The sequence below is a fragment of the Thamnophis elegans genome, chromosome 6 (genome assembly GCF_009769535.1).
Source record: "Thamnophis elegans isolate rThaEle1 chromosome 6, rThaEle1.pri, whole genome shotgun sequence".
NCBI lineage: Eukaryota > Metazoa > Chordata > Lepidosauria > Squamata > Colubridae > Thamnophis > Thamnophis elegans.
In genome coordinates, this window is record NC_045546.1 from 1,552,474 (window position 1) to 1,569,714 (window position 17,241).

General features: G+C 47.1%; 1 protein-coding gene across 1 annotated transcript in view; it reads left to right on the forward strand.

Annotated features, from left to right (window-relative positions):
* Positions 1–1,361: 1,361 nt before the first annotated feature.
* The window catches only part of C2CD3 (C2 domain containing 3 centriole elongation regulator), a 59,937-nt gene continuing 44,057 nt past the window's right edge, over positions 1,362–17,241 (forward strand). Inside the window, exons 1-9 of the mRNA XM_032220321.1 lie at positions 1,362–1,469; positions 4,617–4,886; positions 6,634–6,791; positions 6,938–7,122; positions 10,112–10,338; positions 10,904–11,036; positions 13,856–13,966; positions 15,016–15,160; positions 16,414–16,571. Coding sequence (XP_032076212.1) covers positions 1,409–1,469; positions 4,617–4,886; positions 6,634–6,791; positions 6,938–7,122; positions 10,112–10,338; positions 10,904–11,036; positions 13,856–13,966; positions 15,016–15,160; positions 16,414–16,571 — 1,448 coding nt within the window. The 5' untranslated portion in view covers positions 1,362–1,408. The remainder of the gene's footprint in view (positions 1,470–4,616; positions 4,887–6,633; positions 6,792–6,937; positions 7,123–10,111; positions 10,339–10,903; positions 11,037–13,855; positions 13,967–15,015; positions 15,161–16,413; positions 16,572–17,241) is intronic.

A 17,241-nucleotide genomic window follows, 5' to 3' on the forward strand; every position in this document is an offset into this window, starting at 1 on the left:
CGGAGTCTGAACGCGGAGCACGTCCAAAAGGGTGGCTTGTTCGGCCAAGAGAGGCCAGGTGGAGGCATAGTAAAAATAGAGTGATGGTTGATTCAGGATGATTCCCAAGAGGCGACTGGACTTTCTGGTTTTTTTCTTTTGAAGACGTTTCGCTCCTCATCCCAGAAGCTTCTTCAGTTCTGATGGATGGAGGGGAAGGGAAGGATTGATACTCCTTGCAGGCAGCTGGTCCTATGCATCCTTTTAGAGGGTCATTGAGGCCACTTGGAGATCTGCCTGTGTCCTCAGGGTCATCTGAGTGGTGCAAATGGTTCCTGTAGTCCAGTGTTGGCAACTTTAAGACTTGTGGACTTCAACTCCCAGAGTTCCTAGTTCTTAAAGTTGCCAAGTTTGGGAACCACTGAAGTAGAGAATACTTTTATTGGAATGATCCCATTGGCCCAGCTCTGCTGGCTGAGGAACTCTGGGAGTTGAAGTCCACAAGTCTTAAAGTTGCCAAGTTTGGGAACCACTGAAGTAGAGAATACTTTTATTGGAATGATCCCATTGGCCCAGCTCTGCTGGCTGAGGAATTCTGGGAGTTGAAGTCCACAAGTCTTAAAAGTTGCCAAAGTTGGAGACTACTGCGTGTAGTCCAAAATAGAAGGATTTATATTCCTTGCAGCTGGATCCACGCCCGTTTGCACCACTCAGGTCGCCTTGTGGACCCAGATAAGCCTCCAAGCGGCCTCAATGACCCCCTAAAAAGGTTTTGTCTGAAATTCCAGGTCAATGCCTGGAATGCACTACCTGGCTCAGTGGTTTCTTCCTCAAAGCCTCAGAACTTTAACCTTACATTGTCTACTGTCACCCCATTCCTAGAAGTTCCATAAAGTGGGCGTGCATAAGTGCACCAGCATGCCTACCATCCCAGTCCCCTTTCATTCATATACTCATGTTTATTCTTATACCTATGATCTTGTGAACGATTGACGAATCAAATATATAAAAGTAAATAAACGGCAGAGGGTTTCCTGCTTGGCTAGAACAGTGTTTCTCAACCTTGGCAAGTTGAAGATGTCTGGACTTCAACTCCCAGAATTCCCCAGCCAGCATTCGCTGGCTGGGGAATTCTGGGAGTTGAAGTCCAGACATCTTCAACTTGCCAAGGTTGAGAAACACTGGGCTAGAAGACTTTCCAGATCCTTCCCATTCTGATTCTGATGCTGCTCCAAGTTTGAAAAACCCCACTCTTCTCCTTAGGGCTTTCATATCTCTACGTTCCCTCGCAAAGCCTTCTGGGGGCGGTAGTTGAAGCGGCGACCGCGTTCAGGCAGCGGCCCTCCCGCCATTTTCCCAGCAGGCACCGCGCGTGCGCGGCGGCGGCGGCGCCCGTTGCTAGGCAGCGACTCCGGGCCTGGCGGCGAGGATGAAGCCCAAGAAGAGTAAAGTCGGGCCGGCCCGGCCCGGGGCCGTCCGTCGTCGGAAGGGTGGGTGAGGGAGGTCGAGGCCGGGCGGGGTCCTTCCCACAACCCTGGGGTTGGAGGGGCAGAAAACCTTGGGAATAGACGCTTTGTTTTCTCTCTCTCTCTCTCTCCTGCTGTTGCTGCAAGAGATGGATGGGGGACCACCAGGAGATCCCAGAGGGAAGGAGAAGAGAGGAGGAAGGTGGTGGGGGAAAACCCCTTGCTGGAAATGCCGTGTTTTTTTATGTCCTACGAAGGGGAGCCAATGGATGTAATTAAGGGGGCGATGGCAGCAGGCTAGATCCCGGGAGAAGTTCCAGGACTGGTTCTGTGTTCGAATTCTGACCTGGGAACAAAGGGAGCTTGGCAGAAACCCTTGTCAGTGAAGGCGGGAGGAGAGGCTTGGCCTTTTCTCTCCCACTGCTGCAAATGGAGGAAGAGGTGGATGGGGGACCACCAGGAGATCCAAGGGGGGGGGCAGGAGAATGGGAGGGGGACTTTGGCCAAGAGAGGAAAAAGGGCAGGAAACCCATTTCCCATTTTGTGGGTCCTTGTAAGTGCTCAAAAGACACAACATGACATCTCAACGAATCAGATCCTTGGCTTATTTATTATTGAATCTTTAATAATTGATGGCTTCACCTTTTTAATTTTAAGTATTTTGTGCTACGGGGAAGTTTTGGACCTCGCCACAATTGAGCCCCAGATTTCCTCTGCTAAGTCAGACATTCGTTAAGTGAGTTTTGCCCCACTTTACGACCTCTCTTGCCACGGTTGTTAAGTGAATCCCAGCAGTTGTTAAGTTACTAACAGTGAAGTGAGTTTTGCCCCATTTTACGACCTCTCTTGCCACGGTTGTTAAGTGAATCCCAGCAGTTGTTAAGTTACTAACAGTGAAGTGAGTTTTGCCCCATTTTACGACCTCTCTTGCCACGGTTGATAAGTGAATCCCAGCAGTTGTTAAGTTACTAACAGTGAAGTGAGTTTTGCCCCACTTTACGACCTCTCTTGCCACGGTTGATAAGTGAATCCCAGCAGTTGTTAAGTTACTAACAGTGAAGTGAGTTTTGCCCCATTTTACGACCTCTCTTGCCACGGTTGATAAGTGAATCCCAGCAGTTGTTAAGTTACTAACAGTGAAGTGAGTTTTGCCCCACTTTACGACCTCTCGCCACGGTTGTTAAGTCAGTAACACAGTTGTAAAGTGAATCTCGCTTCCCCCTTGACTTTGCTTGTTGGAAGATAGCAAAAGGGGATCATGTGACCCCGGGATACTGCGACCGTCATAAATATGAGTCGGTGGTCAAGTGTCCAAATTTTGACTGGGGATGCTGCAACAGCCGTAAATGTGAAAAACGGCCACAAGTTTCTTTTTTCTCTGCCTCTGTAACTTTGAACAGTCGCTAAACTAATAGTTGTTTATTTGTTGTTTATATTATTATACAATTGTATCACAGCGGCCAGTTGTTTCGCCGGATTTGGCATTGGTTACTAGTCGGGCCCCACCCAGGGGCCTAGGACGTCGTAACGTATTTTCGTAATATGCGTGCAGATCCAAGCAGTGCGGCTTTTTGCATTTGACTGATGGTGATTTTGTCAATTTTTAGCCTGTTTTAAATGTAATTCCAGTGCTTTTGGGATAGCACCCAGTGTGCCGATTACCACTGGAATTACCACTGCTGGTTTGTGCCATAGTCGTTGAATTTCGATTTTTAAGTCCTGGTATCTTGCGATTTTTTCGTGTTCCTTCTCGGCGACCCTGCTATCACCTGGTATTGCGATGTCTATGATTGTGACCTTGTTTTTCTCAACCAGTGTGATGTCTGGTGTGTTATGCGCCAGTATTTTGTCGGTTTGTATACGGAAATCCCACAAGATCTTGACCATCTGATTTTCGGTGACTTTTTCAGGCTGATGTTCCCACCAGTTTGTTGCTGTTTTAATATTATAATTTTTGCACAAATTCCAATGGATCATTTGTGCTACTGAATTGTGCCGCAATTTATAATCAGTCTGCGCGATTTTTTTACAGCAGCTGAGTATGTGATCAACAGTTTCGTCAGCTTCTTTGCAAAGTCTGCATTTGGCATCATCAGAGGATTTTTCGATTTTGGCCTTAATGGCATTTGTGCGGATAGCTTGTTCTTGCGCAGCCAGGATTAGTGACTCTGTTTCTTTCTTTAATGTACCTGTTGTTAACCATCACCAAGTTTGTTCACTGTCCACTTTATCTTTTATTTTTTCCAGAAATTGGCCATGCAGTGCTTTGTTCTGCCAACTCTCCATTCTTGATTTTATCACATCTTTTTCTGTATTCTTGTTTCGTCTGTTGGGCCTTCAGTAGATTTTTGCTCTTTACTTCGATTAATAGATGTTCTTGACTTTCTTTTAAATAATCAGCCAGTGCATGTTTTTCTTCTTCAACTGTTTGCTTCACTTGTAATAATCCTCTGCCACCTGATTTTCGGGGCAGATATAGTCTATCAGTATCACCACCTGGATGTAAACTGTAGTGCATTGTCATTAGTTTCCTGGTTTTTCGGTCCAAAAGGTCCAAATCAGCTTGTGTCCAGTTAACTATACCAGCTGTGTATCTTATAACTGGTATTGCCCAGGTATTTATGGCCTTGATTGTGTTTCCACCATTCAATTTAGATTTCAAAATTTTCCTAACTCTGTTGGTGTACTCTCGCCTGACAATAGTTTTTACTTCTCCATGCTTGATGTTATCCAACTGCAGAATGCCTAAGTATTTGTAGGCTTCATTTTCTTTGCATTTAATTAATTGGCCATTGGGCATTTCAATTCCCTCACATGCAGTGATTTTGCCCCTTTTTATGGATACAGTGGCGCATTTTTCCATGCCAAACTGCATTGAAATATCGGTGCTGAATACTCGGACTGTGTTTGTCAATGATTGGATTTCTATTTCTGACTTTCCATAGAGTTTCAAATCATCCATATATAGTAAATGCGAAATTTTTTCAGCTTCTTTGGCTGTTTGGTAGCCTAATTTCATTTTTTTAAAGATTATTATTATTATTATTATACAATTGTATCACAGCGGCCAGTTGTTTTGCCGGATTATTATTATTATTATTATTATTATTATTATTATTAAAGAAATAATCCTAAATCTAATTTCCCGGGTGCTCTGTTGTTGCTCTGCAGCTCTCAGCGATATCTCCCCTTCTACCAGTTTACCACCTCTTGTGGAAGGACAGCTGCGCTGCTTCCTCAAACTGACCGTCAGCAAAATCGTATGGATGGTCGCCAAGCCGCCAGCATCCTCCCTCGTCCGGGTGAGATGGTGGGGAGAAACCAGCAACGGTACCGTCTTCGTCCCCCAGGATGCTTCCCAGCCGGAGCAGAAAATTCTAAACACCACCACCTGCTACCCGGTGCGATGTGGGCCCAAACAATTCGCTTCCTACCTGACAGGTATGGCTCTCCCTTGGTAATTCATCAGGTGACTGGTTGAATGGCGGTGCCCTGGATGCAGTCAGCCCACAGAGGCCTCCTCTAGAAATGGCCCACCAAATTGCTGTTTTTGAGGTGAACAAGAGAAACGATTTCAGTACGGTTGAGAACAGTCCTATTCGCTGTGAGGTCCTTGGTGGTTTTCTTGCAGACGTTTTATGACCAAACTAGGCGACATCATCAGGGTAGAAGGGAGTGAGTTTGAGTTTGAGTAGTTTATTTATATGCCGCCCTTTTCCCTGGGGGGACTCAGGGCGGCTCACAATTCGGAAGGAAGGGAAGACAAACAGATTAAACACATAAGACAGTACATCATTAAAAGCACAACATTCATACAATTCGGGTGGGTTGCGGTTTTTAACCCCAGGCCTGACGGGACAGCCAGGTTTTAAGGGCTGTGCGGAAGGTCTGGAGGGTGGTGAGGGTACGAATCTCCACGGGGAGGTCGTTCCATAGGGTCGGAGCTGCCACCAAGAAGGCTCTCCTCCGGGTGGTTGCCAGTCGACATTGACCAGCAGATGGAACTCGGAGGAGGCCTAATCTATGGGATCTAATTGGTCGAGTGGAGGTAATTGGTCGAGTGGGGTTTACTGACAATTTATATTCCAGTCCAGTGGCTTGAATATAAGCAAATGATACCCCAATGAAGGAATAAGGTAACAGTAAACAGCTCAACTAAAAAACCACCGTACTGACAGGGCAAGCGACTAAAATATAAATTAATTGAGAGCAAACCCCATCCTCTTGTGGCACTGATGATGTTACCTAGCTGGGCCGTGAAATGTCTGCAAGACAACCATCAAGCTCAGAGAGCAGCAAAAATCCCAGTGTTGTTGTCCTTCTCCCTGCAAACCCCACTCCCTTCTACTCCTGACAATATTCCCTAGTTGGGTCATGAAATGTCTGCAAGAAAACACAGCTCAGAGAGCATCAAGGAGCCCACAGTCCTCCTCCTCCTCCTTCTCTTTCTCCTTCTCTTCTTCCTGTCTGCAAACCCTTCTCCTTTCTAGCATTGATAATATCCTCTAGTTGGGTCAGGAAATGTCTGCAAGAAAACACAGCTCAGAGAGCAGTAAGAACCCTACAGTTCTTCTCCTCCTCCTCCTCCTCCTATCCCACTCCGTTCTAGCCCTGATTATGTTCCCTAGTTTGGTCATGAAAAATCTGCAAGAAAACCACCCAGTTCAGGGATCACCAAGGACCCCACAGTCCTCCTCTTCCTCCTCCTCTTCCTCCTCCTCCTCCTCCTCCTCCTCCTCCTCCTCCAACCTCACTCCCTTCTAGCCCTGATGATGTTCCCTAGTTTGGTCATGAAAAGTCTGCAAGAAAACCACCCAGTTCCGGGAGCACCAAGGACCCCACAGTCCTCCTCTTCCTCCTCCTCTTCCTCCTCCTCCTCCTCCTCCTCCTCCTCCTCCAACCTCACTCCCTTCTAGCCCTGATTATGTTCCCTAGTTTGGTCATGAAAAGTCTGCAAGAAAACCACCCAGTTCCGGGAGCACCAAGGACCCCACAGTTCGACCCTGAGCTACTAATATTCCCTTCCCTCGGTATCTTGCTCCACCATGGATGGTAAAGAGGACCAAAGTTTTCATTTAGCCGGCCTTAAAGAATAGAAGGGCGGGTTTTTCACCGCCACGGTTTTGAAGCAGAATTAACACCCCTGTGTGTTGTTTACCCAGCTCTTTTCTCGGCTTGCTTCCTGCAGATATGGGGGCGCTTATCCTGGAAATCATGACCAAATCCGATCATCTTCCAATCGGGCGGGTTCAAATCAAGGGGCTGGCCCTGCTCTCCCCCAGCCACCCCATCAGCGGGTTTTTCCCCATCGTTTCGCCGGCGTCCGAAAAGATGGGAGAGCTGCAGGTAAGTCGGAAGTAGCATTTCCTCCCCCCCCCCCCCCCCGGTTGCCCCGCCTCAATTGTGGTCGTAAGTTGAGGACGGCCTGTGTTAGCTCTGTAAGTGGGAACGGGGATGTGTTCTTACATTCTTGTTCAAATGCCACCTTGCAGATATCCCTGCTTCTGGAACCTCTCTCCGACGTGTACGAAACCAACCTCACCGTCCACAATACACATACGAACAAAGATGCTGCAGATTTGAGCCACTCCCTCGCTCCGTCTCATCCCCACAGGCCAACTGGCACGCACGTTCACGGAAGAGAGTCTGTGGGCAGCAGCAGAGCGAGTACTCCAAGGTTTGTGTGTGTGTCTGTGGATTTTTTTTTTCCTTTTTTTCTGTCTACTGGGATTAAAAAAAGGGGGGAAAAATCAGCCCAATAGCTCAAAAATGTCTGTTTCCTACCTTTGGGGAAAGAATTTGCTTCCTTAACAGGGTAGCTATGCTTTTAATACCTGTACATGTGTCTGGTGTGTGTGTGGTGTGTGTGTGTTGGGTTATATTTTACGTTGTGTTGTTACGTTACATTGCTGTTGTCAATTATTTAGCCACGGTGGCACAGTGGTGAGAGTGCAGTATTGCAGGCTACTTCTGCTGTCTGCAATTTGGCAGTTCGAGTCTCACCAGGCTTCAGGTTGACTCAGCTTTCCGTCCTTCCGAGGTGGGTAAAATGAGGAGCCAGATTGTTGGGGGCAAGAGGCTGACTCTGTAAACTGCTCAGAGAGGGCTAGAAAGCACTATAAAGCGGTATATAAGTCTAAGTGCTATTGCTATTGTCCTCTCCCACTCCTTTCCTTTTTTCCTTCCTTTTTTCCTTCCTTCCTTCCTCCCTCCCTCCCCAGGTGGGTCAAATGAGGACCCAGATTGTTGGGGGCAAGAGGCTGGCTCTGTAAACTGCTCAGAGAGGGCTGGAAAGCACTATAAAGCAGTATATAAGTCCAAGTGCTATTGCTATTGTCCTCTCCCAGTCCTTTCCTTTTTTCCTTCCTTCCTTCCTTCCTTCCTTCCTCCCTCCCTCCCTCCCTCCCTCCCTCCCCCCCAGGTGGGTCAAATGAGGACCCAGATTGTTGGGGGCAAGAGGCTGACTCTGTAAACCGCTCAGAGAGGGCTGGAAAGCACTGTGAAGCGGTATATAAGTCTAAGGGCTATTGCTCTTCCTATTCTCTCTTTCTTCCATCCATCCATCCATGGTGCACAATGGTTAGAATGTAGTATTGCAGGCTAACTCTGCCCACTGCCAACAGTTTGATCTTAACCAGCTCAGAGTTAACTGAGCCTTCCATCCTTCCGAGGTGGGTGAAATGAGGACCCAGATTGTTAGGGGCAAAAGGCTGACTCTGTAAACCGCTTAGAGAGGGCTGGAAAGCACTGTGAAGCAGTATATGTGCTATTGCTATTCTTTCTTTCCTTCCTTCCTTCTTCCCTTCCTTCCTTCTCTTATTCCCTTTCTCATTCTCCTTCCTGGTGGCACAGTGGTTAGAGTGCAGCATTACAGGCTGACTCTGCCCACTGCCAGCAGTTCGATCTTGACTGGCTCCAGGTTGACTCAGCCTTCTGTCCTTCCGAGGTGGGTCAAATGAGGACCCGGATTGTTGCAGGCAAGAGGCCGACTCTGTAAACCACTTAGAGAGGGCTGGAAAGAACTGTGGACTGGTATATAAGTCTAAGTGCTATTGCTCTTCCTTCCTTCCTTCCTTCCTTCCTTCCTTCCTTCCTTCCTTCCTTCCTTCCTTCCTTCCTTCTTTGCCCATTCTCTCGCCTTCCTTCCTTCCTTCCTTCCCATCCATCATCTCCAGTGGTTAGAATGTAGTATTGCAGGCTAATTCTGCCAACTGCTAGCAGTTCGACCCTGACTGGCTCAAGGTTGACTCAACCTTCCATCCTTCCGATGACACTAAAATGAGGACCCAGATTGTTGGGAGCAAGAAACTGACTCTTTAAACCGCTTAGAGAGGGCTGGAAAGCACTGTGGAGTGGTATATAAGTCTTAAGTGCTATTGCTCTTCCTTCCTTCCTTCCTTCTTTGCCCATTCTCTCGCCTTCCTTCCTTCTTTCCTTCCTTCCTTCCTTCCTTCCCATCCATCATCTCCAGTGGTTAGAATGTAGTATTGCAGGCTTATTCCTTCCTTCCTTCCTTCCTTCCTTCCTTCCTTCTTTCCTTCTTCTTCCCCCATTCTCCCTTCCTTCCTTCCTTCCTTCCTTCCTTCCTTCCTTCCTTCCTTCCTGGCACAGTGGTTGAGAATGCATTATTGCAGGCTAATTCACTACTCACTATCAGTAGTTCGATCCTGACTGGCTCCAGGTTGACTCAGCCTTCTATCCTTTTAAGTTGGGTAAAAGTGAGGACCCAAAGTATTGGGGGCAAGAGGCTGACTCTGTAAGAGAAGCAATAGTTAGACTTATATACCGCTTCATAGGGCTTTCAGCCCTCTCTAAGCGGTTTTACAGAGTCAGCATATCATCCCCAACAATCCGGGTCCTCATTTTACCCACCTCGGAAAGTTGGAAGGCTGAGTCAACCTTGAGCCTGGTGGGATTTGAACAGCCGAACTGCTGAACTGCAGTCAGCTGAAGTAGCCTGCAGTGCTGCATTTAACCACTGCGCCACCTCGGCTCTGGAAAGGGCTGGAAAGCACCGTGAAACAGTATATAAAGCCTAAATGCTATTGCTATTGCATATACCATGGACAGGCAGAGTGGTGCTGAATCGTATAAAACTAGACATTTCACTTCCAAAGGTAATTTTTCCCAAGAGGCAAGTGCACTTTCTGGTTTTTTCTTCGTAGACCTTTCGCTTCTCATCCCAGAAGCTTCTTCAGCTCTGACTGGGCGGTGGGGAAGGGAAGGATTGATACTCCTTGCAGACAGCTGGTCCTTTGCATCCTTTCAGAGGGTCCTTGAGACCACTTGGAGGTTTTATCTGTGTCCTCAGGGTCACCTGAGGGGTGCAAATGGGTGTACATCCAACTGTCTGCAAGGAATATAAATCTTTGGGCTCAATTTTGGTCATAAGTCAAGGACTACCTTTATACCACCCTATCTGACAATGGTAGAAGAAGCAGATACACTCCCGAGAGAGGCGTTCCAGCAAATTCACTCCCTGAAACTACATGATTTCAATTTTGGGCACCCGGCAACTGCTTCGGCTATTATGACCGGTTGTAGTCTACCACAGTCGCATGTCCAGGATTCGTATTAACTGAACCCCGCAACGTCTGAAGCCACCACAGGGATCTCGGGTCAGCCTGAATTGATTCTCACCCCCCATTGTGGTGCTTCTGTTTCAGAGGGAAAGACCACTTATATTTCCAGGAGAACGCGGAGAATATCCAAAGAAGCCTTGATGGATCTCACCCACACCTGGATTACATCTTGAACGCCAAGGATCCCAAGCCACAAAAGATAGTTTCGAACCACTCCGATCAAGAGGCGCCAATTAAGTCAGACAAGGAGGCCACACGGCCTCTCCATGTTCTTTCTTGCAACAGCCCAGCCACAAAGGATCTACTTGCAGGTAAGCAGGTGTGCTGTCACACCTTGTCAGTCTTCCAAGTCCTGGATCCCTAGGAAGGAAACCTCCGAGGCAAGTAGAGCAGTGGTTCCCAAACTTGGCAACTTTAAGACTTGTGGACTTCAACTCCCAGAATTCTCCAGCCAGCTATGCTGAGCTGGCTGGAGAATTCTGGGAGTTGAAGTCCACAAGTCTTAAAGTTGCCAAGTTTGGGAACCACTGAAGTAGAGAATACTTTTATTGGAATGATCCCATTGGCCCAGCTCAGCTGGCTGGAGAATTCTGGGAGTTGAAGTCCACAAGTCTTAAAGTTGCCAAGTTTGGGAACCACTGAAGTAGAGAATACTTTTATTGGAATGATCCCATTTTGCCCAGATCTTTTTTTTTTTTTAGCAGATTTTTTTATTTATTCAATGGTCTTTTGGGGGCTCAATTGTGGTCGTAAGTCGAGGACTATCACTATTTTATGAAGGCCATATTGCCTTTGATCCTGAAAAGAGGATGACAGTCGGGCAGAGCGGACGGTTCCTTCGTTTTTTCATGTCGATTTCCTTTCTCTGCTTTCAAGACCTTTTGGATCGAGGGAACCGGTTGCGAAACGCTATGGCTGTGTCCGTCATGACATCGAATCCGGATCCCGCCATCGAACGGTATGAGGCTCAACCTCCCGTCAAGCAGGATCTCTCCCGACGAGCCGGAAAGTGAGTTTGGGTAGGCAAGTGGGAAGGTTTGTGTCCCCAACAAAATGGGATACAGTGTGTGTGTGTGTGTGTGTGTGTGTGTGTGTGTGTGAGAGAGAGAGAGGGAGGGAGGGAGAGAGAGAGGGAGAGAGGCGTGCAGCCATCTTTTCTTTTGGATCTTTGGCCTGCCACACTTTCCATTATTCTATTATTATTATTATTATTTTATTATTTATTAGTTTTGTATGCCGCCCACTCTCGGAAGACTCAGGGCGGCTTACAATAAAAAGGGAGGGGGAATATAAAAAATAATACAACAATTTAAAATTACAGCAACATTCATAACTTAAAGTGGGGCTGGATAATTCAACAGCCCCAGGCCTGCCGGAACAGCCAGGTCTTAGTTGCTTTACGGAAGGCCGGAAGGGTAGTAAGGGTCCGGATCTCAACGGGGAGGTCGTTCCAGAGGGCTGGAGCAGCCACATAGAAGGCTCTCCCCCGGGGTGTCGCCAGCCGACATTGGCTGGCAGATGGGATCCAGAGGAGGCCTAGTCTGTACGATCTAATCGGTCTTTGGGAGGTAATTGGCAGGAGGCGGTCTCTCAGGTAGCCAGGTCCGATACCATGTAGGGCTTTAAAAGTAACGACTAGCACCTTGAAGCGTGTCCGGAGACAAATGGGAAGCCAGTGCAGCTCGCGGAGGATAGGTGTAACGTGGGTGTACCTAGGTGCACCCACAATCGCTCACGCGGCTGCATTCTGGACTAACTGGAGTCTTCGAACACTCTTCAAGGGCAGCCCCATGTAGAGCGCGTTACAGTAATCTATGCATTTTCTATGGTGGAAAAATGGGAGGGAGGATTATACGGAGTTGGGTGATAGGTAGCCATAACAACATTCTTTCTAGAAAGCCAAGGTCATCCTTTGTCTTTGCACCTGACCTGAACTGGATGGGTGGAAGCTGCCAGCGTGGCAGCAGGAGGTTGGACCATGTGATAGACTTGTGGGTGCGGGGGAAAGATCGTGAACTTTCAGCCGGGTGGGGGAAACCGGGAACCTTTCAGATTCGGGTTTCCCTAGATGTGCCAACATGGCTCTCTTCATCAAGTGGAACTTTGAGCAATACTTTGCCTCGGACTCTTAATTTACTTTTGGATGCTATTTGGAACCCCGACAATGTGAGTTGCTCAAAAGAGTTCAGAAATTTGTGACGCTTTTCAGAGTAACTAGAAGCGAAGTGCAAAATCTATCTGTCAATTTCTCTTATGGGTCTTCCTTGCCATGTCATTCATTTACTGACAGCTCAAAGTTACAACCCCACGGAAGAAAGGCTCTCATGGACCCAGTCTCACACGTAACAAAAAACAGCCGTTGGGTCACGTGATTAGAATGTGAGCGTTTGGCAACGTGCATGAACTTAATGACAGTTGCAGTATGTTGTAATATAGTTGCAGAGCCATGCTGAACCACACAGGAGAAAACAAACTCCTAAAACTCCATAACATCCTGATAGTTCATAACATAACATCCAGAGATGTGCCCTACCATTGACGCCCAGGATTTGACCATATATAGACTGAGCAGTAGATTAGAAATTGTACTTTTACAGGCTGTTTTTACTCACATGCTATTGCTCCTCCTGCCTTTGTCCTATCTCAATACAAGGGGCTCTCAGACCCCCAATCTGGGTCGTCGTAGCTCTATCCCGAGAAAGCTTGTGTTCTGTCTTTTCTCCACGTTGGCCTCATGGACGAACCACGGGAACGTTACATTTGGTGACCCCGACGTGATGTGATTTCCTGTGTCGCCAGCCTTTCACTCATCCCCGACTGGGCAAAGTCTCGCAACCAGGGCCAGCTGTCAGCGAACGGAGAACCCTCCCAGCAGTGTCCCGTCCTTAACTCTAAATGGCCATAGAGCCATGATGGCAAACCTATGGCATGTGTGCCACAGATGGCAAATGTGTTTCCATCTCCAAGGGCATGTGAGCATTGCCCTAGGTCAGCTGTCCGGCCAGCTGGTTTTTGGCCTTTGAAGGGTTTCCGGAGAGGCCGTTTTCACCCTCCCCAGGCTTCAGGAAGGCAGTGGCAGAGTCATGCGCGGGGGCAGCGGGGGTCATGCATGTATGCACAGGGCAGCGGGGGGTCGTGCACAGAGGATTCCCACCTGTTTGCACCACTCAGGGGACTCTGAGGACACAGATAAGACCTCCAAGTGGCCTCAAGGACCCTCTCAAAGGATGCAAATGACCAGCTGTCTGCAAGGAGCATCAATCCTTCCCTTCCCCACCATCCAGTCAGAGTAGAAGAAGCTTCTTGGAGGAGAAGCGAAAGGTCTTTAAATAAGACACAAATAAACCTCCAAGTGGCCTCAATGACCCTCTAAAAAGGATGCAAATGACCAACTGTCTGCAAGGAGCATCAATCCTTCCCTTCCCCACCATCCAGTCAGAGTGGAAGAAGCTTCTGGGATGAGAAGCGAAAGGACTTCGAAAGAAAAACAAGAAAGTCCAGTTGCCGCTTGGAAAAAGAAAAGCACCTTTGGGTTAATCAAAACTAGAAAAGTATAAACAATACTTTAAAAGTCTAAATAATCAAGACTTTAACTTATATCTCATTCCCTATGTAAAAACCCCTTTGGCTTCTGTTGTCTTTTTTTCCTAGGCAGATTACAGAAAGAGCTACGCTGAAAAAAAATTCCTGTTCAAACTATTGAGTGAATTATTTTTTTTCTTAACCTCATTTTAAAAGCTCGCCTTTCCCCTCCACCAAACACTTTTGATTCTGACAGGCGTTTGATCCCTCACAACTTCCTTTCCGCTATTCTAATATTCTATCCAGACCTCTGAGGAATCCTGGCCTTATGTGTGAAGACGCTCATCAATCATGGCGCGAATGTTCCGAATTTGATTTGGATGCTGAAAAGAAAGCGGTTGAGCTTCTGCTGGGCAGGTGAGATATATATATCTGTCCGGCTTCCGTTTGGAAAAAGAAAACAGGAAAAATGTCTCAGGAATTTTCCCAAAATTTAGGTTTCCGGGGTGGGCCTTAACTTGCAACCACAATTGAACCCAAGATTGAGGCAGTTGTTTAAGTCAGTGTTTCTCAACCTTGGCAACTTGAAGATGTCCGGACTTCAACTCCCAGAATTCCCCAGCCAGCATTCGCTGGCTGGGGAATTCTGGGAGTTGAAGTCCGGACATCTTCAAGTTGCCAAGGTTGAGAAACACTGGTTTAAGTGATGTGGCTGACTGAGGAATCCTGGAAGTTGAAGTCCACGTGTCTTTAAAAAGTTGCCGAGTTTGGAGACACACATATACACACACACACTTTAAACAGTCGCTAAATGAATGGTTGTAAGTTGAGAGCTACCATTAATACAGGAGATAAGTTCTACCAGCCTTTTAAGTGCACATGTGGAAATTTATTTTATTTAAAGTGTTAATACCACTTTATAAGGTCTTGAGAAGGCCACACTTGGAATACGGCATTCAGTTTTGTTCGCCACGATGTAAAATAGATGTGGAGTCTCTAGAAAGAGTGCAGAGAAGAGCAACAAAGAGTATTAGGGACTGGAGGCTAAAACATACGAAGAACGGTTGCAGGAACTGGGTAGGTCTAGTTTAATAGAAAGAAGGACGAGGGGAGACATGATAGCAGTCTTCCAATATCTCAGGGGTTGCCCCAAAGAAGAGGGAGTCAAGCTATTCTCCAAGGCACCTGAGGGTAAAACAAGAAGCAATGGGTGGAAACTAATCAAAGAGAGAAGCAACTTAGAACTGAGGAGAAATTTCCAGACAGTGAGAACAATTAACCAGTGGAACAATTTGCCTCCAGAAGTTGTGAATGCTCCAACACTGTAAGTTTTTAAGAAGATGTTGGATCGCCATTTGTCTGAAGTGTGGTAGGGTCTCCTGCCCAAGCAGGGAGTTGGACTAGAAGACCTCCAAGTTCCCTTCCAACTCTGTTATTCTGTTCTATTTATCTTTCTATATCTACAGTTCTGATTTATCTCCGGATCATCTCGTGGACGGGGCAGGCTCCCCTCCCGAATCCCTTTCCCCTTCGAGTCACTTGTACGACAGTGAATTGAATGACCCACACTACGACCAGAGTCTCTTGGAAAATTTGTTCTACGCAGCTCAGGTGAGTAGAAAAGGTGTGTGATGGGGGGGGGGAACCCCTTTATTGTGGTAATATTCTTAGTCAAGCCTCTATTACTAACAAGTCATCTCTCTGTCTAGAAATGTCTTACTTTCAACACACTAGGGTACATCAGGGATGCCTCCAGACTTGAGAACTTTAAGACTAGTGGACTTCAACTCCCAGAATTCCTCAGCCAGGGTGTCCAAACTTGGGAACTTTAAGACTAGTGGACTTCAACTCCCAGAATTCCTCAGCCAGGGTGTCCAGGCTTGGGAACTTTAAGACTTGTGGACTTCAGCTCCCAGAATTCCTCAGCCAGGGTGTCCAGACTTGGGAACTTTAAGACTTGTGGACTTCAATTGTAAGGCTGGAAGCTGTATCAGATGTCTGTATTTCAGCCTCCAGTATCTTTTGCCAGTTGGCATAAACCAACATAAACTGACAGGCCCACATACGCTCAATTAATTCTTGTTCGGGTGAATGTTGGATTTGATAGAGCCGGTTGGGTAAATCGTGGCTTCTTTTCCATGCTGGATAACAAGATAAATTCCCCGATTAAGAAGAGGAACTTCCTATGGCTACTTCTGGTAAAAGGGGTTGGCAAGAAGAATGCCAGAAATTCTACTCCACAAGTTTCCGCCGCCTTATTTAAATGTACAATCGTGTTTGTTTTGTGGGGTCCCTGGTGTTGGCTATCTCCTTGCAGACATTTCATAACCCAACCAACAAACATCATCAGAGCTAGAAGGGAGCGGGGTTTATAAACAGAAAGCAAACCTCACTCCCTTCTATCCCTGATGACGTTTACTAGCTGGGTTGTGAAACGTCCGCAAGAAAGCAACCGAGCTCAGGAGAACTAAGGATCTCACAGTCTTCCTCCTCCTCTCTGCAAACCCCACTCCCTTCCAGCACTGATGATGTCACTTATTTGGGTAGTGAAATGTCTGCAAGAAAACTAAGACAGTACTAAGGACGCCACAATTCTCCTGCTGCTCCAACTCCTGGGCTTGGCTGTTTCCTTGCAGATGTTTTGTGACCCAACTAGGGAACATCATCAGTGCTAGAAGGGAGTGAGGTTTGCTGTCTGTTTATCCACCCCGCTCCTTTCTAGCACTGATGATGTTCCCTAGTTGGGTCACGAAACGTCTGCAAGAAAGCAGACAAGGTTAAGGAACACACAGGACCCCACAACTCAGCGCACGAGCTACAAATATTCTCTTCTAATGTTTGTTTTTCTTGGTCGTTTTCTTCAGAAACGGGACAGCAGCTTCAGTGATACTTTTAGTGACGAGGAGGAGGAGGCGGCTGGAAAACTACGCCAGCCTCAGGGCCCAAAACCTCAGAGGTCACCAAAGGATTTGGAGTCAAGTCCTCACAGGCGGCAAAAGAAGGCCTTGGAGACAAAAGCCAGGTAAAATACCTGTCCCGGAGAATCTTCCTGCCACGGGGCAGCCTCTGATGTTGGTTTTGTGCACCAGCGAAGGCTCAGTTTAGGCAGGAAAAAACGAAATGCACAGGTACAGTATAGGTGGTACCTTGCTCAACAGTAGTAACTGTGAGAGGGATCTTGGAGTCCTAGTGGGCAAGCATTTAAATAGGAGCCAGCCGTGGGCAGCAGCTGCCAAAAAGGCCAACACAGTTCTAGGCTACATAAACAGAGGGAGAGAATCAAGATTACATGAAGGGTTAATATCACTTTATAAAGCAGGGCTGCCTTCAGAGAATAGATGGGCACACCCCCCTCTTCTTTGGGGCAGCCCTTCAAATATTGGAAGATGCTATAATGTCACCTCTAGTGCTTCGTTTCATGAAACAAAACATCAGAGAGTTGGAAGGGACCTCCAGAGGCCTTCTAGTCCAACCCCCTGCTCAAGCAGCCTCTACCATTTCAGACAAATGCCTGTCTAATCTCTTTTTAAAAACCTGCAACAATGGAGCATTCACAACTTCTGGAGGCATGAAAAATAAACCGCCTTCCTTTGGGTGCCTTATTTCATAATTTAAGTTGAATTCGAGCTGCAACTTCCACCAATGGGAGATCCTTTGGTCGCAAGTGTGAAAAGTGGGCGTGCCACTTTTTT